Raw genomic sequence first — 27631 nt, 5'->3', positions numbered from 1 at the left:
TTGTTACCTTCATTCAGGCTAGGATTTCACCTCAGGAACAACTCTACTGTGTAGCATTATTTTATAATTATCTTGTCAGGTGACCTCCTGTTTGCTGAAGTACATAGGTTTTTCCCTCTTCAACTTTACTCAGCGACAGAGCAAATGATACTTGTAGCCTTTGGAGCAAGAAAGACTGAGATGGCCAAAGCAATCTTTTATTCGACTCTGTCACACTACAGAGCCAATTTCTCCTCGTTTCCAGCTCAGAGAACGCTGTTCCAGACTTTTGCTTTATGGTTGAGTTTAGCTTGTAGGTTTTTTCCAGTTAATACTTTGTCCAGGAAAGTCCTTTTTGGCAACTGGGTTTTGAAATTCTGTTCCAAATCCTGGATCTCAAACTGAATCAGAGAATTTTACTGGGGATGAGGCAACACTCCCTCCTTTCCTTACTGATCATTCCTTGCCATCTGCAACAGCCACCTTTTTTTTTTTTTAAAGCTGTGCTTCATGCAAAAGCTAGCATGAATAACAAATGCAGTGTCAGTACTGGACAGTTAAACAATCAGGAAGACAGAAGGGAAAAAGTGAAGTCTGCATTTAGCTGACTGGGTTTACTATTAAGTAGTATATTCCTAAGTACCACTGAACAAAATGAATGAAAACGCACTCTGCTTGACTAGCAGAGTGAATTCCTAAAAGTTTCAAGACTTGGTTATCTGGTGTGTCAGCTGTGTCAGACAAATCTCTCTTCCCTCTAGCAGAGTGCTTTTATTTTCTTTTTAACCAAGAAAAACACAGAAACCAAACTGGTCACCTTGCAAAATTTAGTCTGACTTTGTGCGATTAAGATGGGGTGATTTGGATCAAAATATGTTGCAGCGAGGGGGCCTAAATAAGCTTGTCTGAAGTCCTGACCCAAATGCTTTGACTTCAAGAGAAGAAACTGGCAGCAAGAAGAAAAATAAACAGTTTGCTGCATTGTTCCAGCAGGCACCAAGGCAGGGCTATGCAGTGCAGCGAGTAGGTGTGATTAGCTCATTTGTCATTAGTTTAAACTAACATGAAGCAGAAAGCAGAAGTCTGAGCACACGGAAGCAGCACCCTCCAATTCCGATTAGCCTCTTGTTTATACCACGTTGTGGTAAGCTGGAGGCTGCCTTGGCTCACTTAACCCTTCTGCAGGCGTGAATGTAGTAACTCCTGTCTCCCTCGGAGAAGGGAAGGAACAGCTCCCTCCACAGAGGGTTAGCAAGAGACAGAGAGAACTGATCCTGCAAACTGCCACCATCACCATGAACACATCAAATGCTCTTGTTCTCATCTTAGTCCTGCTTTCCATCAATGCCAGCACAGAATGGCCTACGCACACAGTCTGCAAAGAGGACAACTTGGAAATTCATTACAAAAGCTGTGGTGAGATTCTTAAAATTTCCATTTTCCTTTTAGCTGGGCAACAAAGTTGTTCTTAGGCAGTGAGAGAAGCCTATAAACCAGGCAGTGAATGGAAGGGTTACATTCCCAGGCCAGCACTGGGTTTTGCAGCTGGAACATTTTTAGTTTTTCAAATATAACGGGTTTGGTTCTCACACACACAAATCTAACTGATTTTAGATGGAATATAATAGAGAGGAAATAATGTAACCTAATTCAGATTGTTAAGTAGCTGCCAAAAATTCAGTTCAGCATGAAAGACGATTAGGATTTTTAACTTGAAGCTCAGTTACAAAAAACAGGAAGACCCTAAATCTTTATCCTTTTTTACCTCTGACACAGACTCTTCAACACACCAATCTGCTGTTTTCTTACCGTGTGGTTAGGCTGTGGTGATGTGCTTTCTGTCCTTCCACTTGGAGTGACAATGGACCTGGTGTGACAGTGGGAAGGAGTTGCATTCTCAGCAGTTGCCACCATGCTTAGCAAGACCTCAGCAGCAGCACTTAACAGGGGCATTTCCCAGGGACCTCAGGGTTTGTTTGTTCTTTAAATCTGTAGAGAAGAAAAGGAGCAAGTGGCACTGGGATGACTGAAAATGAATTCACTGAATGGTGCTTGCTTTCCACCTCTTGCTTTGCTGGCCTTGTGCCTCTCCTATTGTGCTGATCTGCTTTACAACTGGGACAAAGGGAATTAGATTCACAGACGCCTCATTCATTTTCCGCACGTGATGTGAAAAGTGATTCATGGCAAATGAGCACCCTAGAGTTTGTTTTTCCAATTCATCCAGATACAAAGGCTTTCCTGGGCGGCTTTTTCTCCCCTGTAGCTTTCATGCAGTTTTGCACACCCATTAAAATAAAGCCAGTGAGGGACAAGGGAAGTAAATAAATATTTGTAATGCAATTCTTCACTGGCCTGCTCCCAGGAGAACAAAGTCAGGCTTCACATGTTATAAATGGGTATACTGCATTAGGAAAATATTTAATAAGATATTGAATACGAGCACTGGTACTACCTTTATTTTAAGAATTCGTTGTATAAACAAATTCTGTTCCCTCTACAGGTCTCAGTTAGCATGAGATGCCTTGACACAGGGGCACAGGCTGCAGTTTGAGTTGATTCAAATGATGATGAAATTTGCTGGGCACGTGTCAGTCAGGCATTGCTTCTTACTATGCACACCACTGGACTGACAAACAAAATGCGTTTGTTTAGAACATACATATCACTTGTTTGGTTTGCCACACACAGAAAGGTAACAGGAGGAGTTCACGAGAAGTTCACAGCTTGAGAAGCACAAGCCAGAGATCTCAAGTCAGGTCCCAACACAAGAGTGATTTTCTGTTCTCCTAGGCACAGCTATGGGAGATGAGAGGATTACACAGACATGGAAGCAATGCAAGAATTAAATCAGATTCCTTGTTTGAAGCCTGATTCTTTGCCCCCTTACAGCTCAGGCAGATTCAGTTGTGGCAACACTCACAGCTGCTCTCAAAGTGTTCTGCCCTGCCTTTTTCCAGAAGCTACCTGTACCTGTAGCATCAGACCGGGAAGCACTGTTGGCATCTTAGCTGATCTATCTCATAGTCTGCTAGCTTGCATAAAGCAAAACAAACAAAAAAGTCTTTTGGGATGAGCCCAAAAATCTATAGAAAGCCTCCTAGATGGGGAGGTTAATCAGAATACAGTAGTCTGCGTTCCCTCTCTTCAGAGAAGACAGCTCTTCATGAGCTCGCTGGCCAGCTTGCAACAGTGACAAAGGCAGTGATCAACCTTTCAGGAGGAGGGAAGCTTTGTCTGCACTTCATTTCACTCTTAACCATCATTTGATGTAAAGAACATAGCTTTTTTCTTTAGCTGTGTCCCAACAGCTATTCTCACCCAGGAAAAGACATGCTAGTGCCTGGTTTTGACAAGACCCTCTCCCAGCCAACCCCCTCATGAAAACTTTGTAATGTCAGCAGGCACAGCATCAATGCTAGGCAGCTGCCCATACACTTTAGGTGTTTCAAGGGAAGGAGTACCCCAAAACCATAGGGTTGCTCATTCTTCAGGGTGTTAGTATGAGATTAAAAAAAGTGGGAGCAGCTTCCTGGCTCACAGACCAGAGTTGGGGAAAAGGGACTATGATAACACATCCTAGCAGCCACAGAAGGCATCCCAACAAACTACTGAAGAACATTAATATGTTGCAAAACTAAACCCACAGTTATTTTAAGCTGACTCCCTACTGAGGGCACCCAATCCCCAAATAAATGTTAGCCCCCCCCCAAGAAACTTTCCCTCCTGCATGTCCTCTTCATTCTGATACATCCTCAAGGTATCTCCTGATCCACTGAAGATGCCAGAGAATGACACATTTTGGGATACAATATCTACAGGGAGGTTTCTAGTATGAAATATTGGGTAAAAAATTCCCTGATGGTTTCAAGAGGGTCAGGATTTCATCACTATTACTGTTACTATAAATTCTACAATGATATCAGTACACCAGGGCTGAATCAAGTAAAATTTAAGAAGGTCAGGGGAATTTTAGCCAATTACTTTACAACTTTATTTCTCAAACTCTATCAGCAGATTAATAGAGTTCAGTCTGAGAGCTTAAAATGGAGGTGTGTGTTCATTTATGCTTTGCAGTTTATCAGATCTTCTCCTATAAGGCTTCAAAAATCTGATTAAAGCCAAAAGTAAGAGTTAGTATACCAGTGATAAGTGTAGCAGAGACGCTTAGCTGGCTAACTGAAGATAGACAGAGAAAGAATAGCAGTCTTCTATACCCAGGAGCAAGTCCCAATTCCCAGTTGAAAGCACTTGACCTAGCTGCAACCTGCCTCTATAATGGGGTAGTTTACAGGCATGCATCAAACCCCTTAGTGTCACCCCATATTCTGGATCCTACAGAAAGCATCCCCATTTACACCCAGCAATGTCAGACTAAGCATTCCAAAAACAGGACCCTAAGGCATGCATCAAAAGAAAGGGCTGGATAAGACCCCAGTGATCAGTGTTACACACTTGGGGGAAAAAAATATAAAGGAAATCAGAAGAAAATTCTCAGCATCAAGTCCATAGCAAGAAACTCAGGCTGAGAGATGGGGTGGTCTAGAAGTAAATAGACAGTACACTGCCTCCTCCACATAACCGCAGGAGACATAACACCGAGACAGTCTATAAATAGCAAGACATTTCCCATCAGTGCCACTCTTCCTCCCAGGAAGAGTGACAAAAACAAAGGAAGATCTCAAATGACCACAAATCACTTTAGAAACCTGTGCAGGGATCCTGAGATAAAAGCAACACAGGTTAACATCTCCAACTGAGAAAAGAGAACTGTAATTGGCAAGTCTATGCAGAGACGTGAAAAGAATCTGCTACACAAATGGCTGATTCCTATCCCTTTTAATTTCACAGTGATTTTTACAGCAACAATGCTTTTGATCTTTCCAGCTACATTTTAAAAGGCAATTCTGTGGGAAGGGAAAGCCAGCAAGGCAGCAGTAGCAGAGTGCCCTGAGCAGATTCCAATGGTATTTGATTGTCAGGCATCTAGCTGAAAGTGCAAAGTGCAATGCAGTCAGAAACTACAAAATGTAACTCTTCAATGCATCTACCAGCGCCTGCCTCTAGACCATTCACGTAAGCTTGTGTCAATTAGCAATGAAAACATTCTTATGAGGTACTGTTCAAATGGGACCCTCTCCACAGGGTAAAGCAGGTGACTGCTACTATAGGTGCATGAAAAGCATTTTACAAGCATTTTTACAGCTTTTTCTTAAAATTTGAGTTGGACCTCTGTCAAGAAATCAGTATTCCAGAATAGCTGTTTTATTTCAGCCAGCTTACCCAGACCAGTACTCCCAGTGATGAAAAAAGCTCTATGCGAAGGTTAGGACCTTGAAGAATTCAGAACTTCTGCTGCCTGAAAATGGAGATTTCTTGACAATGCAGAAGAGGCTACTATTAAGGTAGAAGGGTCCTAGAAAGGGTCTGGAGAACACTGACCATTAAGGACTTTGTTTCCTAAGCACAGGAGTAAATAACACAGAATTTCAGGGAGATCTGCAGGCCAGCCAAAGCTAAGTCTTGAAGGATATTCCCCAGGCTTTATAAAACACTGTTCAGAGCATATGGATTTTTGACTATCAGGCAGAGACAAGCAGATTTCCCAAGTCACGTTTGACTTTTTTTTTTTCATCTGAAGCCACTAGCTGAAGTTTTGAGAGGAGGAGGAATCAATCACCATTCATCTCAAATTCCAGAACCTAAACAGAAAACTGACTGTACCCTGTCTTTACAATTTTATCTATCTACAGATTTAAAAACAAACATGCAAACAAATAACAACACTTAGTGATATGGGCAACCATTGCTATAATTAATGCCTTCTGCTAGACATAGCAGCAGCCTCTCTCGTCCCCTTCAGGGAATTATTTTTACATGCCAATGCCTCTTCATAAAGAGAGCAGTTAGACTGAACATGTGTTGTCCACTGAGCTCCATGACTGCTTGCATAGCTCTATGTCACACTTCAAGCAGGGTTATTTTTATGAAGATTTTTCCTGCCCTACATTGATAGAGTAAAAGAGAGCAGCACTGTCCTGCCCACTTTGGTGTGAGCTTGCACTGGATTGCATTTACTGGTAGAGGAAAATCTCATTTGTATTGTTTTTTAACTTGTGAGCTCAGATTTGGATCTTGCCAGAAAAAACTCTTGAAGTCAACAGGGTTGTCCTGGTGCAGAATCTGCCCTGCTCAGATAAGCTGTTAACCCTCCTGTTAAACTCCACTTTGAGGGAACATCCCAGTGTTGGTTTTTGTTTGTTTTGGGAAGGAGGGGGGTTGTTTGTTTGTTAGTTTTAAAAGTGGAGACTGATAGACTGGTTAGATTACATTATCCTGATGATTTGTCTGTCCGTGCTAATAGTTTCGGTCTTACTGGTGTCCCCCTCACGCACTCAGGCCCATCACATCCTTTCTCCTACATACAGAGGTCAAATACACTTTCTTTTAAAAATTCTTCTTTTCCTTATTTTCTTTTTCTAATAGACAACGTAACACCCATCCTGCTAAATCAACAATACCAACTTGTAAGCAATCCTGCTAAATTGTCATTGTTGCAGCACTAATTTCATAGCATATCCCTTTCTGCTTTCTACGTCAACCAAGGCTGCTGGTCCCTTCCTCCCTGGCCACAAGCACATACATCCTTTAGTTAAAGGACATCAGTAATCTGATAGCTTCAGCTGGCAAAGAAATGTCTGCAAAAACTCTCACCTCATGCATCTTCAGGGCAAATGTTCTGCTAGATGCTTGGTGAAAGAAGGTTCTTTTTCCATTATTCTTTGTTTTTTGGCAGACAGATTGAGCCAGATGCTTCCCTTGGACTTATTTATTTATTTCCCTCAAGCAGTCTCCAGCAATTGCTTCTGCTTCTAAATTATTTAAACGCCACATGACACCAACTCCCCTCTGATCTTTTGTTGCATAGATTGCTAATGGGCAAACAATCAAAGAACTTAAGAATTTCACTTGAAAACATTTTTTTATTTGCTCTGTCCAAGCCATCTTAGTGTCATAGCCTGGCTGCTGCACTCATCTGGTGTAGCTTACTTATTCCAGGGGTAAGGCCAGATGTTGACAGGCATATTTCTGGCACTGAATCCTAACAGACTGAAGCTACCATCAGAATCAAGGTAGCATGGATGTGAGTACACATGTAAATTTGCTTTAATTTTGCACATGTAAAACTTTTTAAAAAGTTTTGGTCCTTCCATGAACTGAAATTTCTGAATCTGTTTCTTTCTCCACTTCATTAGAAAGGATTAAAACTTTCATTCCCTATGTGATCTTTTAGGTGGTTCTAACTTAATTTTACCTCATTTCAGAGAGAAAAGGGTATTTTGTAAGTTTTAAAATGTAAACAGTAAGGAGGAACAGGATACAATTTCACACCTCTGTGGTACCTCAGAAAAAAAAAATAGGTTCAGCATCTAGACTTTGAACCATTTAGCAAAATCAATATTAATGCTTTCAATGAGACTAGTTGTGGAGAAAATTAACCTCAGCTGAACTTTTGCCACCTTGCTTTAAATTTTCCCATCTAATTTAGTTCTCAGAGATTTCCTCATGGTGCCCATTTTTTTTCCCACCAAATCAATGAAGGTCCTGCATCACATACTGCAAAAGAAAGTTGTTTGTGACAGCCCATTCTGCTCATCTCCAGCTGCTAAATCTAAAATAACAGATAGATTTTCCACCTATTGACTTTTGCCATGTCTTCGGTTGTTGTAGCCACTGAGTCACTAAGCTACCACAAGCAGGAGGGATAACAGCCCACAAAGGAAGCCACAGGAAATGTGCTCTCCTCTTTGGAAGCAAATAGGAGAGACGCACCTAAAAAAAAAAATGTGCATTTCACTACAGTTAAAAATTACTGTGGGCAAAGCAGAACCACCATTTGCTACTGCATGCAGAATTTGAGTCTTTATGTTAACACAGCTTTGTTAGCAATGTGATAAAATTGAGATTAACTTTCTGGGTTATATAAAGTAGAAATTATCAAAAGGCATGTTCACTGCATCAAGTTAGGAACAAGAACAAGCTCATAAGTGCTCCAGGGTAAAGCTTTCTGTGTAAGTGTACGAAGCATCGCTAGGCTTTCTGGGCATGGCCACATCATCTCATCTCATCTGTCGTGAAGGCCCCAAAAAAAGCTCTGGACCCTACAATACCTACAGTTTACCAAAGAAATAGGAGAGATGTAGGAGGTTTTGCCCAGAGAAGGTGTGGATGCCCCATCCTTGGAAGCATTTAGGGCTGGGCTGGATGGGGCCTTGGACAGGTCTGGTGGGAGGTGTCTCTGCCCATGGCAGGGGGTTGGAACTGGATCATCCTTAAGGGCCCTTCCAACCCAAACCAGTCTGTGATTCTATGATCAGCTTCTTGCAGCAATTTAACATCCACCAGCAAAAATACCTAGAATAATCCATGAAAAATGAAAATACACCTCAAAAATGCCAAAATGACTTCTGCATTATTGTGTCGGTGTCACTGCAGCAACTTCAAGGAAGCTTATGGCAAACTAACATTTGGAAGGAACAGTAACAACAAGGGACAAGATGCCCAAATACCCTGCAAAGAACCACCACATACCAAACCCCAAACCTCTGATCTGTCATAATGCTGCTTTCAGACTCAGGAGAGCTGCCACTTGCCAAAGCTAGGATCTTGAAAACTACCACAAGTTAATTCAATGCACCAGTTTCCTCTTCACCTGAAGATGGATGACTCCTGTCAAACGATCCAGTGGTGATCGGGCAGGTGGGAACCCTGCTAGTTTCCTTAGCAGAGGGAGCATGCCATTCTAATTATAGCTTACTGCCACACTCCTGTGGTGGATTTCAACCCATCCTGGGAAAATGGGAACATTTAGTCCATTTATATGCTGCTGATTACTGTTCTGTATAATCATCAGTGAAGCCTGCTATCCCAGAGCATGGCATGTGTCTAACAGCAGGGCAGTTGCTGGTAATGTTTGGTTCTATTTCTGACACAGGTCTGCAAGTCTGTCGTGAATCCTCAGTCCTAGAGGCAAGCCCTGATGCCCAGAGATCTGTCTCAAGCAGAACAATATAAAGACGATAAAGAAGCACGTGAAGAGAGAAGAGACAGATCTGATTAGGAATACAGGCAGTTATTGTATGCATTTTACTCATGCAGTGCATGGCATTTTCTTACCAACAGAACAGAAGAACAAAGACTTTCTCTCTAATACATTCCCTGCTGGGCCTAAACTAATGCAGGTTTTTTTTTTTTTTTTTTTTTTTTTTTGGGAGGGGGGGGGTTGGTTAAACTGCTGCAGCTGAAGCGGCCCTGCCTCCCTTTCTCTCTCAGGCTAACTAGGACAAATCAGGATTATCAAATACAAATGCAGATCTGTATGTGCTGTCTCTCAGAGCCAGCATCTTTCAGTTTTGCCTTCTTAAACAGGCTTAGACAAAGCTTGTCATACCACTCAAAGCACAGCAACATCTCCCACCCACATCTTTCCAAATATCACCACTGGCAAAAGCAAGGAAAGCCTTCATGAACCCTGAGACACTGGCCTCCCCTCAAGCCCTTGCAAATAGCTTTAACAAGCCTGCTGTCAAGAAATGTGGTTTGGGCAGGAAAAAGCAGGGAAATTTGAGTTAAGTTTTTGGCAGGGCTGATTTGTGCAAGGTAATGACACTCCTATCACCAGACATAGCCCCAGGCTGCAGAGCCCCTCACCTACATTGCCTTTAGAGGCTTCCACCCAGCTCACCACCAGCTCTTTGGCTTGATACTGGGCACATCTCTTCCTCTCTTCGCCATCTGCCACACATCCTCGCTCATGGGCTGAGCCCTCCATCCCACATCTGGTCCTCACACCCCAAATGCTGTTACTATTGCAGTTATTGCCCCAGCAACACATTTGGAGGTTACCAGCCTTCTGAGTTAGTTTCTGAATATCTGCAAATCTGGGCATCAGTTATACTCAGCAATGAGCTGTATTTGAATTAGTAAGAGACAAAGCCTTAGCCCTTTGTTGAAATTAGTTCACGAAATGCTGGAATTACCTGGCTTCAAAACAAGGGCCATAAAAACAGGCCAGTAATGCCTTTGCCTTAATCTAACAAAACTAATTGCTGTTTGCATTACCAGTGTTCAGTATTCTTGAGAGAGGAGTGGAAATGATTTAAATATTGCATGAAACATTTGTTAACCGTATTCTACATTCTCTCTCTAGTCTTCTAGGGGTTTTTTAGCTTATAGATTGTACTGAGACTGATCTTCAGACTCCCCTCTATTGCCACATAGGTCTTATCAGAAAGGACACAGTTACTGACTCTGTTAGTCACCTCCAAGAGCTTCAGGTTTAAGCAGACCTCAGAGACCACAAGTTGATAGAACTATTGGCAGTGGGGAATTCCCATGGTCTGTAGCCCTGGGATGTTACGGATACATCAACTGTGATTTTCCTATTCCTTAACCTCCATGTTGCCTAATCATGTCAGAAACATACAGGAGATAAACCATACCATGGCTTCTGCAAAGGAAACCAGTGTGCCTGTCTGAACTAAGGAAAAGCCCGGGTTAGTGCTTTGAAATGAAGCATTCTTATGATTAAGTAGCCACAACTGACATGATTCTCAAAATTTATTCTGCTCCGCAATGAACAGAGGGTCCCTCTGCTCTTCCCAGCCATGTACATGGCTGAAGCATACAGTGAAGGAAGACCTGAAGGGAAGTTCATTAAACTGAAGGTATTCAGGGAAATCTAGACATAAAACTAGAAATCTAATGCAGCTTGTGCTTCTTCCTCAGTACCTTGTAAGTAGATTCCACAGTGTCAAATATAACCTTGAGCATTTGGGTTAATTTATTTAAATAGACATTAAAGGGAAAATGTTGAGTGAATACAGAGTGAGATCCCAAACAGTTCCTCATTCTTTCCCTCCCTTTCATCACCTTGAATGTTGTAAGGACTAATGATTTAATTTTATTAAGAGCTTTGAAGGTGAGGAGTGTTGGGTAATTACTAAATGTTTCTTCCTTGTGCTCATTTCCAGCTCTTCTAGCATCAGTCTGTCCTTGTATGACCCTAACCAAGCCCAGCTATGTCATTCCACTCAATTGTACGTCTTTTCTCCTAAAAGTGCAATTTCTAAAGGCCCAAAGCTTACTAATTTGGAAAGGCTTCTCACCCCTGCAAGAGTTACAGATGTGCTCTCCTGCAAGCAAAGCTTGCATGCTTGCTGCCCTTGGTTCAGTCATGCCATTTATTTTCGTACTCATATGGGAACAGTGGGATTTAAGAGCAAGTTCAGATGAGAGTAAAGCCAGTAGAGGATAGCTAATAGGATGGTGGGGAGAGAGAGAGAAGAATAAGACAGGCTGTTCTAGAACAGCCCGACAAAATTCCTGTAACAGGTGCTTCCCATCCGACCATGCAGTTTCTGTAATCCCTGTTAGTGGTCTGCTAACAGGTCTGGCACTGAAGGACACAGCTGTAGCAGGTTAAGACATTATCATTCCCAGCTGTCCACTTCATCTCCCTGATGGTGACCAACTCCCAGAGAACGGGAGGCTGAACAGACATGTGGGGCACATGGGCAGCGCCAGCTCACAGCCCTGTGTCCTGGTGCACACCCGTGTTCAGCAGGAGGGTGAGCTGGTGGCCCTACAGCTGCAGTAACTGAGGCATGAAAGCGTGTCCCTGTCTCTGTCGAAGGTACAATGCCTGCAGCCAGGAGGGTCATGTATATATACCACTGTAAATCTGTCTGAGCTAACTTACTTAGGACATGACCTTCTGCTAAGAACAGGAGTAGGAAAAGGAGTTCCTGAACTTTTCTTCCTAGAACCTATCTGAGCTTCTAAGCAGTACTAATTGTGTCTGCTCAGTGATCTAGAAATGCCCAGCAAACTTCACCACTGCAAGCACCTCACAATATTAAGCCATTAAGGCTGAAATCATGAACTATGGTACCACACTACAGGTTGTGCATGAGGAAAACCACATACCAAGCCAATATGGCAATCAATCTCCACCAGAGTACTTGGGAAAGAGTAAAACAGGAGGTGTGATACAGGGGTCAGCTGGCACTCCACCTTGTAACTGGTGATTAGATACATCCCAAATTTACCTCCCACAAAGCAGGATTGTACTGCAGAAAATGCTATTTAGTAAAAGCTGTACATTCAGTGTGAGATAAAGCTGAAGGCCCAGCATTAGGCATGGCATTGAGTTCAAACAGCAGGCCTAAGAGATCTTACAGTGCTTCAGATCTTCAGACTGTTTACAAAGGACAAAGACTAACATCTTTCTGAAGGCAGTTGCCTGAAAGGTTTAGAACTGTCTGTAGAGAAACTTCAGTCAAAATCCTGTTCCTGGGCACCTTCATGATAGCTGAAAATGTTATAACCCAAGCCTTTCTCACACAGATGTACAGAGAAACAAAAAATACAAAAAATATTCTTCCCCCACTCCCCAATAAGCAGATTTTTACTAATAAACCTCAACATGTTTGCAAAATTTCCAGCAACGTTTAAGTGTTGGTAATATGTCAAAGCTGAACAGGAAAAGCAAAACTCCGCATTCAGTTGAAGAGTTTCTAGCTTTAATTATGGAAGAGGGAGCAGATTGAAGGGAGTGGGTGGAGGGAAGTCTGGGAACATACAGTACTGTGCACTATGAAATGTTGCAGGGAAGTGGAAGGCTGAAGGGCAGCCCCACGTATTTTAGAGATTTAATGATAAATGTTATTGCTCTGCACATGTGAAAGACATAACTTGTATTTTTTCAGTCTAACCAGCTCACTTCAGGTTGAGGCAACAAGGAAGAGTAAGAATTAAACCTCCGTAAGAGAGAGACAGTGACTCACAGTTGTGCAACAGAGAAATGGCAATGGCCTTGAGTTGCTTTTGTCACACGAGGGACTCCTCTACATTTGAAGAAAGGAGTAAGGCACACTACCTTAGCTCACAGCGCGCAGCTCAATCTACAAACATCTCTGCATATCAAGTAGTTAAAAAAAATAGTATTTCCTTTAATTTCCTTTTAGCAGCATCCTTTCTGCCTATGTTTTTTGTTTTGTTTTGTTTTTGGAATCCAGACACCCTGGCACCATAGATTTAGCAACAAAGACATCCTTTCAGTTGATTTCAGCAGAAGTCTGCCATGTACACAATAGTAACCAAGATGTTGGATTGCAAAGTCATCACCTGAATTTCCACAGGGAGATGGTCAGAAAATTAATTGGAGTTTAATTCACCAGTAGAAAAGTTTGTTTCACAGCAAAATAGTACCAACACAAAATCCGAGTGCTCTAATTCACAAATTTTGCTGGACTACCTCATGTGAGTGTTTTCACACACACTTCCTCACCGGGGATCAGGCAACATGTGCCTCAACACACCAGTGTCCCTCTGTGCTGCATCACTAGTGGTAGAATAGGGGACACGGTGGTTATGTTGCACCATGAAATACTTCACCTGGCAAAAAAGCTCAACACATGAACTAAACTAAAACAGCTCTGAGGTGGAGTTCTTTATGAGAAATACATGTTTTCCAGGGAAGCTTTGTTTCATGAACATCTTCTTTCCATCCAAACAGTTATGGAAGATAAATTTTCAGCTAAAAAAAAAAAAAGAAAACTTCTAGCCTTAATACCATGATTTAATTTGTTGACTAAAGCACAGCCTCTGTCTCTTTGAAAAGAAAAGAGCATTTTATACGTTGCAGTGCCATCTTTGATCATGTTCCCCTCTGAAAATTACGGAACTGGCAATTTTGGTCGTTTGACAACCAGTACTGTTTGTAGGCAACAGTACCCAACTTGCTCAGGATCTGAACAGCTGCTTCCTGAAACTTATCCATGCACCACACACCAAAAACAGAAATGAGAGGGGCTCTTGCAAAAGTCCAGAAGAAAGCGGAAACCAAGCCCTGAGAGGTGGCAGAGACCAGAGGGGAAGCAGGCATAACAGTCCTGGAAAAAAAAAAAGAGAAGTTTGACACTCTTTCCATCTGGAGCAGGAAACTGCTCTCCTACCTGATTGCGACAACTTCTGAAGCTGCAATAACAAAGCAAAAACTGACAGGAACATGGAAAAAGAGGAATGACCCCCTTCCGACCCATGTCACACTTGAGTAGCCGATGAACACTCACCTGTCCCAAGCAGGTCATGTAACTGCAGAGACTGGTTTAGTGGTGTGGAAGGAAAAATACAGCATAGGGATACAGAGCTGTGGGAAATGACTGTGACTTTTACCTCCTTTTACCTATAACAAATAGTTATTTTAAATTGTCATAAGTTAGGACCTGGGAGACCCTTTTGGACCACACTGACAATCCACATGCTGCAGATTCTGGCTTGAAGATGCCAGGTCCTCCCAGCACTTTCATTCTTTTCACGCTCCCCTAATAGACAAACAGGCTTCGGTCACCCAGGCTGGTTCCCTGTCAGCTGCTACAGCTGTGGAGCACTGCTGCAAAAATAGGGTCAGACTAGGAGCAAAAAGATGACAGACACATTAGCTCAGACTCACAGAAGTCACTCATTACTCAAGTTTCACCACAGCATCAAAGTAAAATTCTCCCGACCCATAATTTTCCATTCAGTAAGACGATCACCTCAAAGCACAAACAATAATAAGTTAGAAACAGAATTCAATTCTCAAGTCTAGAATTTGTCACCAACAGCTCTGTGTAGACCGTAGAGCCTACAGCTGCTTCTGTGTGTGCTGCAGTTGTGCCTGGGTCCACCCCCACAGCTTCTTGGTTTTCCACAGAAGAGGGTGTCAGATTCATGGGCAAGGCCATGAAGCCACCATGAGGGCCAAGTATGCCTTGAGGCTCTTGTACAGCATACATCCATGGGTTAGATGACATTCAGCCAAACTGGCCACATCTTCCACCTCCAGCCACAGCTCTGGAAACCTCTTGCATGTGCCGATCATTGCAGCCGTGCCAGCAGCAACTGAGCTGTCAGTTGTTGATGCTGGCTGTCACCAGAAAGTGACACATTGGCAAGCCTTCAGGCACAGCACATAGCCTGGGGAAGGAAGGAGGAAGGTGGAAGCAGGGGGAAAACAGTTGTGTTTGTTCAAGAGTTTTGGAGTCTCGTGCTGAGGAAAGGGCACCATAGAAAGTAGCAAGAAACACATCCATGTCGGTCAGCAGCTTTAGGGCTCCTTCTGCCCCCAGCTCTTCTAAGGTCTCCAAGAGAAGAAACAGGTTAGAAATATCACACAGTAATGGACCCAGCACGAACCACTGCAGGATCTCAGCAACACAATTTTGCTTTCATCTTTGGACTTTCTAATCAACTTCAGGATTCTGATTCCCAGACAATCACCAAGTGATCTTGTGATACAAATTCATTAAAAGACAGTCATCGTAATTAATTTTTATTTGTGCTGAGGAAGGAATGGTGACACACAGAACCTGAGAAGAACAGCAGTGCTAGGACTTCAGTGTCAAATGAGTACAGACAACCCACCTCCATGGGGAATTTGCTTTCCCTGAACTTGGTTAAATTTTCCACCCAGCAGGTTGTAGCCCCATGTAGGCTATCATCTGAACGTGTTTCAGATTGAAGTGGGAGGAAGGAGAGACAGAAGTAGCTAGTAAACATGGCGTATAGGAGCTTTGAGCCCATCTTGGAACATTTATAGGAAATCTGTAATGTTTTTTTAAAAGCACTTCTGTAGTTTTACTGCTCTTGTTACCCATTTCTTTCTATTTCCTGACAGATCCCCAGCAAGACTTTGCTTTCAGCATTGACCGTTGTTCTGATGTTGTAACCCACACCTTTAACATCAGAGCTGCCATGGTCCTAAGTAAGTGAATCGCTATTTCCTTGTGCCAAAAGCAGATAATTCACGTGTAAGTGCTGATATTAAGTAAGCAAGGGTGACAACCTCTGATAAAATAAAAATGGTCTTCGTTCCTGAGAAGTTTCAAAACTTGCTTGAGGCTAGAGAAATGGCAGTTCTGTTACCAGTTCTGCCTCAGACAGTGTATTCAGCCCTCAGCCCCTATCCCTCTCCTACCCTTCATCTGTACATATGAACAGCCAAGGTGGGGGCTGGATCTAGAGCTTGTCTTCACAGAGAATTCATCTGGGGAAAGTCTTGCTGAATGAGATGGCTACAGCACCCACAATCTCGTGTCAGCACCTGCAGCGCTTCCCAAATTGCCAAGGCTGACCCTTGCACCTTCTTGCAACCCTGTTGGCCCCAAGTTCACCTTGAACCTCTACTACTACAACAAATATGAGACTGTGCTGCTGTATACCCGTGGTCTGAACACGAGTTTGTGTGCCAAGCATCTTTTAACACTTAGGAATGCTTCCTTACATGCAAAGGTCATCCTCCTAACGGACGTGCTGCCCTTTTCCCTGACGAGCACCTGTTATCAGATGGCTGCAAAGTTACACAAGCCTGCACACCATATTATAGGCATTTGCAAATACCTTTCCACCAACTCAGATTACAGGGCCTCCCTCTAGATCTGGTAGCCTCACTAGCACGCCAAAAATGCCCAAACAGTCAACCTCCTAGCACTACTTATCTGCCATGCTGGTCCCTGACACAGGGCAACCATCCCAAGCCAGACATTTGGCCACGGGCTGCTCCAAGGGGCACACTGGACATGGCCACACTGCTAGGGACAGAAGGGAAGAAAGAGTTTAGGTGTATGGACACAAGCTTTCCTATGCCACTTGGTCTCAGGATCAGAGAATGGTCATGGGCATAATTTACAATAAAAATGTAAGCTATGCTCGTTGTTATATCTACCTCAAGAGACTTGGAGACCTGCTCCTGAAACATGTATTTCTAAGTATCAGGAATCCTCAGTGAAGGGAAAATGTTTAATGGTTTAAAAACTGGAGGGGAGGATGGGGTGAATGAAAAATAAATTAAAGCTGTTTACTCTTGCACTTTTTCTGAACACTCCGTCCTTCTTTCTGTGTAGGACACAGCATTAAGGAACTGTACGTCAAGGTTGATCTGATCATAGGTGGGAAGACCGTCCTGAGCTACTCAGACACACTTTGCGAGCCTGGTCATTCTAAGCTTATTTTCTGTGGAAAGAAGAAAGGAGGTAATTTAGGTAGCACTCTGAAATGTTTGATGGCTACTGAATACTCCAAGCAGGATGCACCCGCTGTGCTGCTGAACGCACCAATACGTTGTAACGTTCTGTTTACTTCAACAGCATGTTAATGGATGACAGAAACACAGTAGGACAGAGATGTTTTAATTTTAGAGCCTGCCTTTCCTTAACCTGTTTGCTTGCTTTTCTTTTAATCACAGAATATTGCGCACACATGGGATTTCACATCCATAAAAAATAAGTTTAGTAATGAGACCACATCCAACTGCAGAGAGGTTCATAAGCCCTATTTATAGCCACATGGTTGTCATGTGCGCAAAAAGTACTACAGAACTAGCCTTTATTTTTTGTCAGAGGAAGAGTTGAGCAAACAAACAAGGCATTCTGAACACATTCTTTACTATTAAGCAAATAACACATCCTGTCCTTAAAGGCAGTTCCTAACACACTTTAAGGACTATGCTTGAATAAGGATCTTTGGATCAAGATAGTATTTGATACCATCTCTGCTTTGTACCTTGTTTCTGCCTATTGTGTGACTATGCTGCGGTCAGATGAATACAGTTCATGCCAGTCAAGCTGCCAGCCAGCAGCTGCCAGCCTCACACTAGTTGGTTTACAGTGGCATTAGCTGGCCCCAGAAAGCAGGCATCTTTGTTCTCAGGTGAGCCTGTGCACCTCAAGGTCCTTCTGCAATGACCCAGGCCAGGTAGTGCAAAGCTAGCCACAATATGTCCAGAAAGAGCTATGGTCATGCCTCTGGACTGTAAAATTCACATATCTTCAACAGTCATTTTGAAATCCCTCTTACATCGTGATTGTCCTTTAGGTTGATTTTAAAACAAAGAGGTGGAACTGAAGTGAAGTCTGCCACAGAGCTCTTAGAGAATCAGTTAGTTTCAGGAGCTCCACTTTCCTTCCATTCACTTGCATCTCCATCATGATAATGCTGCAACAATTCATGTGCAAGGGCTATGAGTCTGACAATCAAGCACAACACTATTGCTATGACTGCCCCTGGAAAATTACTAAAACATTTCACGCAGCATAGAAATATCATGAAGAATAATAGAGAAATGCTGCATGAGCAACCAATTATGTAAATCCTGTAAGCCAGATAGACACACACACAAAAAAAAAATTATAGGTTTCTTCAATTGTGTATTGAATTATAAGAAAAAAATAACCACCACAGACCTCATGAAAACTACCTTGTTTTCATGAAGTACTTATTAACATCCTTTAGAGAACACATTAAGAAGTGGAGCCAGTCCTGAGTAGAGCACAAACTGCCCTTCACATATTAAGCTACAAAGCCAAAACCTCCTGGGGTTTCCAATTCCCTTAATCTTAGACTGACAGGTGATTGTTTCTACTAATTGAAGCACACAATGATTAAAGCGATAGTTGATTGTTGAAATAATATTATGTATCTTTGTTTAGAAGCATCCCTAAGTTGATGTGAGGACCTCTGCACTTCTATCTTGTTCAGTAGCTATTTTTATTTAGTAATTAAATCACAGTGGGAAAGAAGTGAACTTTCTCAGACTAAGGTTCAAACTGAAAGCGTGGTATTTCTTAATTAGTTGACATCTGATTCTAACCCATGTTTTAGAAAGTGAGCTCAATACCTGTCTGAGGCAATTCAGCACAACCATATTTTGACCATATTAGTACAACTGTAAGTCTGACCACAAAAGACAATATTGTGAATGGTCAAGTATGCAGCCTAGCAAAAGTGAAGGTTAGATGACTCTTACAATGGAAGCTTTTCATGCAGAGCCCTGTTTCCACGTTGTATGGACAGCATTTCCAACATCAGTCAAATCTGACATGAGCTTAGAGTTGTACACACAATATGCTTGCCCACCACAAGAAGGACAAAAATTACCTCTGCCTCCCTCTTCCAAAGTGACAAGTAATGTAAAATAACAGCTCTACTGAAGATTTTGTTGGTCCACTGGCGTGGACAAGCAGAGAGGAAGTTACAAAGAAGAGAGATGTGTAAGAGATGGATTTGGCAAAGTTTTGGATGTTGCCTCCACCCCCAGTATAATAATTATATCATCACACAATATATAATACCTAATATGGCTGCAGGTTTCATGTTCATCATAATCATAGTATTTACTATTTATGTTAAACAAACGTCACATCTGGCACAGCTCACTGGGAATCCCAAATAGGACTGAAGGTTTTTGTTTGAGTTTTATCCCTGTTGAGAAGTTGCAAGCTCAAAGGTTGCAAGGAAATAGGCCATTGCTCACTTAAGAACAGCAATAACAAAAAAAAAAAAAAAAAACTGCTAAATTCTTTGTGGTATAACACGAGCTCAGCTCTTCCTCTATTTTAATAGAAAGTGGTAATTCTCCACTTCCTCTAAAGAAAATAGTTACATTAGATTTAACAGATTTCTCAATGCAATCACTAAAATCAGAGAAAGAGACCTAGCATGGTAATATTTAGCAGTGTGCCAACCACAACTTGCAGGCTTCAACAAAACTTCCTGGTGAAAGATGCTAGCATACTCTGCAAGTTTGCAAGTTTTCTTTCAGCCCCAACTGAAGAAAGCACCAGAGAGCTGGCACAATTCCTTGTGCGCACTCTCAAAACAATACAAAAACACCCCTGACTTTAGACCTCCACTCTACGCATTATTACTTTTTGCTAGGTTTTACAGTGAGCATGTTTCTAAAAAAGTATTTGTGAATAGAGAACGAGGCATAAATTACAGAACTGGGTATCACTTTGGGAGTTTAGATACATTTTTCCGAGAAAGCAGCTACACCACAAAGCTAGGTCTTGCACTGATATACGATGCCGTCTTGCTTAGCCCCTTCATATCACTTTTTCCTCCCCAGTAAAGAGAGTGGATGTTTCTCATCCAGCTGTGTATTTATATACATTTTTCTCACTCAACTGTATATCTATAGCTGGCAGTTATTCAGATCATTCCTGCATCCCTAAAACTCACAAAAGTTTTGTGTCAATTGCATGGATGCAAGATCGTGTCCTAGAAGAACTCCAACATGGAGCATTTAAGTTCTAAAAAGATTTAAAATGTAGAAAAAGAAGAGGTGGGTGCAGATGTACAGGGCCTTTATATAGTACAAGAGTGTGAGAATGTTTAAGATTTTCAGTGCAAGGAAGATTTGAGAAAGAGAAGTGAGAATTTCATTATAGGTGTTTTGTCAGGAATGAGAAGCATCTTCATGGTAAATGGTAACTAGTAAGTTGAAGTAATTCTCAGGAAGTTCTTACACATTTGAAAGCTCTGCGTCAGACTAGAAGCTACCGGAGGCCTGTTCATTGACAGGGAAAAGGACTAAGTTACTTTTGGTAGAAATAGTAGAGGAAAGCTGATACAAATACAGTAATATCACCCTGAATCAATAGTGCATTAGAAATGTTTTCCAGGATGCTCTACAGAAATCACATTCAGTTAAGTCTTTAAGGAGAAGAGCTGAACATGGAAGGTAGGCTAAAAGCACATCACTGATAACAGCACACATTATAGGTGCTATAACTTACCGGACTAATAATGACATAGGGGACTTTTAATTAGGAAAAATGTAGTCACGATTTATGCTGTTCCCAATAATGTAAATATACAGTCATGCATTTATGCAACTACAATAGCATCTGGGCTTGCTCTATGAAGACCACAGCATTCTTTCAATGAGCTCAGCTCAGTGTTTGTGACAGTTACAGCCACTGAAACAGATGTGTTCATTCTCTTTCACTGTAGGAATGCAAAAGTGTATATGAGCATACGAAGGACGCTGTGATAAACTACAGCTCTTAAAGCCTTGCAGATTGTTTACACTTCTGGAACTGTAGCAGAAATCTCCATGTGAGAGGAGCACTGAATGGGCTGTGAGAAGCCTGATCCAGACAATGTGGGCACCAAGAAGATTGCTATAGTCAGAAATGAGTATGAACAATAAAATTCACAGATCTACAGTTCTATATTATTTCACAGCAGGCCTCAACTAGATGAAAAGTAAAGCTGATTTTGCTTTCCTATCAGAATATACATTCAAAGCAGCACAGTCCTTTTTCACAGTTACCGAAGCAAGGAGGGTCACAGGAGCTTTCTAGAGGCCTGATTACAGAACCACACAATGGTTGATGCTGGAAGGGACCTATGGATATCTAGTCCGATCCCCCTGCTCAAGCAGGTTACCCATGACCACGTCCGGGCAGCTTTAGAATATCCCACAGGATGGAGACTCCACAACCTCTCTGGGCAGCCTGTGCCAGAGATCAGTCACTTTCACAGCACGGAAGTGCTTCCTGATGTTCAGACAGCACCTCCTGTGTTTCAGGTTGTGCCCATCGCCTCTTGTCCTGTCACTGGACACCACTGGAAAGAACCTGGCTCCCTCCCATGTTTGTTACCAAACAAATGCAGAGCTACCACAAGTCAGAGCAATCAAAGAAAACAGGGAGAGGTGAGGCAGAGCCCTAAGTCTGCCTTCATCTAACTGATGTAATCATTACTTTGTCATAGCAAAGAGGGATAAAACGGCTTCCACCTGTAGTGAAGGAGAGATCAGCATTGCCATCCTTTCAGAAAGAAATATATGGCCTGATGATCCTATTTCATTTTGAAATATAGGTTTTGCAGAGCTTGGATACCGTTTCTCTACATTTAGAATCTGGACATCTTTCCAACAGCCTAGGTGAGACACTAAAGAGCTACATGACCCAAGATGAGTTTTCATATCCCAGAGGAAAAGGATTTCAGGGAAAGGCAATGGTTCACAGCCCAGTTTACTCTCTATCCTCCTCTGCTGTCATCCAAGATGTGCTAGATTCAGAGATGACTGAAGGAGGGACAGACAAGGCCCATTTTAGGCCCTCTACTGAAAGCAAGTGCATACAAACCACAAGCCATACCAATGCAGGGTCCACACCACTCTGGGGGTGCAGCTCACAACATGCCTTAGCTCACATCCACACACATACATACCAAGTCCCAAGAGAGTCACTCATCACATAAGTCGTGCAGTAAGCAATGCCTTTAACTCCTATTTAGGCTCTAGTAAGTTGTGAACTGAGAAGTGGGCTGTGCAGTATTTTTAAGATTCTTCAGTCACCACTCTCTGCTGCGGAGATGTGTCAGACTCCAGGGCTTTCTTCATGCACAGAAGCAAGCAGTGATGGCAACTGCTCTTTGAAAAAAAGATTTCTTGGTGTCCAGGTGAGGTGGCCAGGGAAGCAGAGGGGAAGGAAAACAGTCTGAGTGCTATAATACAGTTGATCAGTTTGGGAGTGAGAAGCCAGAATGTACTGTTTCTATTCAGTTTTGGTATTATTTTTTTCAGGGAGACAGTGGGAAGTCCTGCTTCTTTTTCTCCACCTCCCAGAATCATCAGGGCATTACATTTAACAAACTTCTCATTAATACAAAGCTGTGGGACATTGGTGATGTCTCAGGTTTCTGCTACTCATTTCCTAGTGCATATTATAGTTACGATTCTTTCATTTAAGTTTGTTAAATGAAGGCATTGACTAATATTTCATGATGTGTGGGGAAGACATTCTGTACACTTGTTTCCATTTCAGATACCTATTGCATGGTGGGATGGACCATATGACAATCATGTGACAAATCTTTTGTCCACCCTTTAACAAGGAACAGTTAAAGCAACGCAGAGATACCGGACTAAAACAACTCTCTAGGATTGACAAGCATCAAAATGCCAGCACATGCTCAAACATGATGAAACACTTACTCCTCTGTCACTGTCAAAGTAAAGAATATTTCATGACACCTACAAAAGAGAATCCTTAAACAGTTCTTAGTTTTCCATGACTTCTGTAGGGCAAGTTGTGCAAGAAATTCTGTACCAAAACATCTACGAATTTTATTTTCAGTCAAGTCTACACAGTTTGGCCCAGTAAGCTATGAAAAAGTAGGAGGAACTGCAGAACAGCTTGTGAATTCTGTCCATTAATGCTAAAGTTGCCCTTTCTTCCACAGTGAAGAGCAAGCACATCTTGCAATTAAGGGGATGGAGATTGGAAGGTGCAACTCCTGGGCTCCATTCCAGTCACCGACACAACTCACGATGGCTTTAGCACATCATGTAACTTCTTAGTGAATGCTCTCTCAGTGAGACAGACATGTTCTTATTACTTTAAGGTCATGTTCAGCAAGCAGTCAGAACCCTACACCTACAGAAACACTCAGCTCAGATTACCATTCTGCTAATTCTAAGCAAAAAGTATAGCTCAACTGTTGAATCCCCAGGTGTTTAACAGATCATGCTAAAGGACTCATGTTTAGCAATTTCCTGCTCCCCTTTCATTTCCCCATTTGCAGGATGCATGCTGACATAGACACCCACCTGGCTGTGCAAAGCCAGGGCCCCCCCTCCTCTATCTTCTTGAGCCCAGGCTCTGCCTTCCCCATAAGGCAGTACACGTCCTGACATTTCTTTCAAGAGGGTTGTTGCAAGACTGTGTATTGAGCACTTTGCAGTTCTGTAACACTTGTCACTGGAGCACTTTGAAGTGCTATTACAAAAAAAAAAAAAAAAAAAGTGTCTATCAGGTGCTTGTTTCCTTCATGTGCTGTGTGGTATCTAACCACCCATCATTTTTGCTTTTCAGAACACCTCTACTATGAGGGACCTGTCACACTGGGGATCAAAGAAATCCCACAGGTAAGATTGCCACAGCTGTGCTCTGAAGCAGAAGGGCCTTCTGGATGAGGTGTAGTCCTCTGACCATAAGCAACAACAGCAGCATATTCCAAGCTTCCCCAGCTGGCACACTGCATCATGGATAATCTTTTGCAACATGAAATTAAGGGGCTTTGTTTAAAAAGCAACAAAGACACCATTATCCAGAGACAGACAGGCTTTCTTCAAATAGCAGATCCCTTCTACCAGCACTAACTCACACAGACATACAGTTCTTTAGTAGATGCAGCTTCAAGTGACTCCTGAGAGACCAAAGCTGCAGTTCAACTCACTCCTTAGTGGGCTGAATAATTTGGAGAGTCTCATTCATCCTCACAGACTATAAAGGCAATTTGGATAAATATTGCAATTGCATGCATTTCACTGTACATATATAGTTTGAGGTAGAGACAGATTTCTTCTAAGCTGCAAATAAAAGTACAAGTTATGAGACCAAGAACACTTTAAGGTTCCACAAGGCCAGAGAATAAGAGATGAAATTCTTAGAAGGGTGAGAAAGCAGGCAGTGCCTAGGCATTGCTCTTACTGAGTTGCTTGGTTGTCCATTATAGATGCTCTTTACAAGCAGTCTTCTTCACACTCAGCTAGGTCTCCTTCCTAAACCTCAACCAAATCACATTACAAAGCTAGATAGGTTTTAAATGCTGAAAGTAACGTGGTCTGCCGTAACCAGGCACAACTTGAAGCTATATTTTATGGGTCAGTAACAAATGATTTCTAGCCAGATACCTGAAAAAATGGATTGAAGGGGAGAAGGTAAGATCGGGATTGTCAAGAGATCTGTTTGATTACATGGGGAAGAAGGGGCCACAGTCATCACTGTGAAAGCATGCAGTTCAAGTGGACAGTCAAACACCCCTTAGATTTACTGGCACAGAGAAGTACACCAGCTCTCAGTTCTTCAACAGGTGACATAAAAACTTATGCCTCAGCCTCAAAACTGAGGATCTGGGGCCTAATCAGCACTGGATTGCAGCACTGGATTGGTCCAGGCACAAGAAAAGACAACAGGATCAGAACAGGGACAGAGAACAAGGACACAAGTCCTGGAGAGCTAAGCTTGCCAGGTCCTGCACAGGTTAGAAGGATAACTGGGTTTGGGGAGATCGAGCCTCCATAACAGCAGCTAACATCTCAGCCTTCCTCCGTTGATAGCAGCAACCACAACCTTCACTTTCCAGGCTCTCCTACAGGGAGCTGGGCTCCCTTACGCAGGCTGTTATCCCTGTTATCCCATTCTTACAAGTCTGCTTCCCTAAATGCCATGCCTAGAGATACCATGTCAAGTAATGCCTAACGTGTGTTCCCCCCATCACCACACAGAGGAATACCCAAGCTTGTATCACTCAGCATCCTGCTCCAAGAGCAGCTTTGCTAACATACAGATGACACTTCTGTAGTAAAGGCTCTAAAGAAACTGAGACACAGGTCTCCAGACAAGGAGAAAGCCTTGGAAACAACCACACAGAGCAGCAGAACTCCAATTATGGGCAAATTAGCTGAATTTGGAGCCAGAAACATTAAGACTGTTCACTATCTTGTTTTAATAACAATTTTTACCCATGAGGAAATTATTATTTTGGAGAATGAAAAAAATCTAGTCACTAATGAGCACTGGAAATGAGTTATTAAAAACTCACTTCCATGAATAAAACTATAAACTTCTGGAGAATTAACATGTTTGTGAGAAAGGGAATAGGAAGCCTTCACTGTTAATTAATTGATCAGGCAAATAATGCCATTCTTCCATGCAGCAATCAGCTTCTGCTCATTACAGAGAAGTCTAATCTGACCAGCCCAAGGGACATTTAGACAATCTGTACGACGATTGCAACAAGGCTATATTCTCATGAGCATGTTGTCATTGGGCCTCTCTCTAAATTTGGATGTTACACTTAGCTTGATACTCTCTGTGAGGAAAGAGGGCAGATATTGCCTTTGAAATCCCATGGTAAAAGGAGAATGGCAAGAAGCACAATTAATTCTAGCTGTACTTCCTCCTGCTTCACAACCAGAAAAGTCCTGAGCAGGGCAAGAACTATGGTTCAAGGCCAGGAGGCCACTGATGCCAAGTTCTCCACTTCTACTGGTTTGCCTACCACAGGTTTTGCTCCCTTACAAACTCCAGAGAAAACAGAAATGCCACAATGCTAGCAACCCAGAGTCACAGAACAGTTGAGGTTGGAAGGGGCCTCTGGACATCATATCTCAGGCTGATCCCCTGCTCAAGCAGGGTCACCTAAAGCACATTGCACAAGATCACATCCAGGTGGGCTTTGAATATCTCCAGAGAAGGAGACTCCACACACTCTCCATACAACCTGTTCCAGTGCCCTGCCACACTCACAGTAAAGAAGTTTTTTTTCAAGAGGATTAAATTTCATTCACCTCTTCTGAATCTCTTAGGTGAGCCTTGACACCTCCCTGCCCACTGCTTCTCCTTCTCCAGACACCTGGAGAGCGCAGTTATGACCAACACAAAAAAGCCATGGCACCTTTAAGGTTGAGATTTTTGCCCTTCAACAATACAAGTTCTGTCCCTAAAAAGAAGATACTAGTGTTTAACTGCACAATTTGAAGTTAAACTACCACTTGTTTTACCGTATAGGAGTTCATCACAGATTGACTCATCTATACACACATCCCCAAGATGCCATCTTTTATAGAAATTCATATGCATAAATAACAGTGTACATGGTGAACAAGATCCAAGAAAGAAGGGCCAGACAGACAACTGAGCACCTCTTCCCCTTCCAGTTACTAAACAGCACAGGCCATACTGTGCTTGCTCACAAGAAACATGAGAAGCAATACAGATTTGAAAGGAATTTTTATACATCAAAATATTTTGTTCCCCCCGTTGTTTTAATTTTGAACTTACGCTGTCAGCATTGATATTTCTGATGAGCATATTTTGGCAGAAAATATGGGCAACTCCTTTACCAGCTCTGAAACATTTGGACAGGAGAGGTTTCAGAGGAACTTGATGGGAAAAGTACTATTTTGTTTCTAGGAAGAGGACTCGCTCATAGAAACTGAAGCAATTATTTACTACTCATGGACTAATCTCTTGCTTTGTGTTTGTTTCACACAGGGAGAGTACACTATTTCAGCAAGGCTGACTAATGAAGATCATGTCACTGTTGCTTGTGCTGATTTTACTGTGAAAAATTATTTAGATTATTATTAGCAACTAAAATAACGTACCCAGACCAATTTCATTAAAGCTACAGATTACCAAAACTATTCAAGCCAATTGAATTGCTTGCATGCTGCAATGATTCTGAAGGAAATAATTCCCATATGGTGGTTCTGATGCTGTTCCTCTTTATAATTCACTGTTTTCAAGAAGTCAGTAGACCCTCTAGTGGTAATTTTATATCTAAATGCACACTGTAGCCCACTTTTTGCTTTTAATACAAACAGCTGCAAATAGAAAGTACTTGGTACCAACATTCTCATCTCAGGATGAAAATAGGATGAGGCAGAATAGGCAAGAGCCAAAACAGTTTTTGCAGTAAGCTATGGAGGTATCCATTTCTAACACAGGCTAAAGAAGATTTTCATATGTATTATGTAGTTACACCCCCAAAGCTTTCAATCTTCCCTGAGGCCTGTCTGGAGCCTCTGGTTGTATAGATTTTGTTATAACTATGGAACAAAAACATGATGAACATGCCTTTTTTCAGCACTCCATGTCCAGTCACAGTATTGATATTACTTCAGGCTTCAGGACTCTACCTGAATTTGTTTGTTCATTAATGTTTTTGTAATATGCAAATTGTTCTATTTCTAATCTATGTGCTTGTCTTGCTTCTTGATGAATTTGTAATAAAAGAAATTTTTTCCTCA

General features: G+C 42.1%; 1 protein-coding gene across 1 annotated transcript; it reads left to right on the top strand.

Moving 5' to 3' along the window:
• Positions 1-1026: 1026 nt before the first annotated feature.
• Positions 1027-27631, top strand: LY86 (lymphocyte antigen 86). Its single transcript, XM_040548981.1, has 5 exons — positions 1027-1395; positions 15701-15787; positions 16926-17054; positions 23688-23740; positions 26874-27631. The coding sequence occupies exons 1-5, from the start codon at positions 1275-1277 to the stop codon at positions 26967-26969; spliced, it is 486 nt and encodes a 161-aa protein (XP_040404915.1). The 5' UTR covers positions 1027-1274; the 3' UTR covers positions 26970-27631.

This window comes from Cygnus olor, chromosome 2 (assembly GCF_009769625.2).
Source record: "Cygnus olor isolate bCygOlo1 chromosome 2, bCygOlo1.pri.v2, whole genome shotgun sequence".
In the NCBI taxonomy this organism is placed as follows: Eukaryota; Metazoa; Chordata; class Aves; order Anseriformes; family Anatidae; genus Cygnus; species Cygnus olor.
Note: the sequence above shows the minus strand (reverse complement) of the source record. Positions and strands in the feature narration are given on the sequence as shown.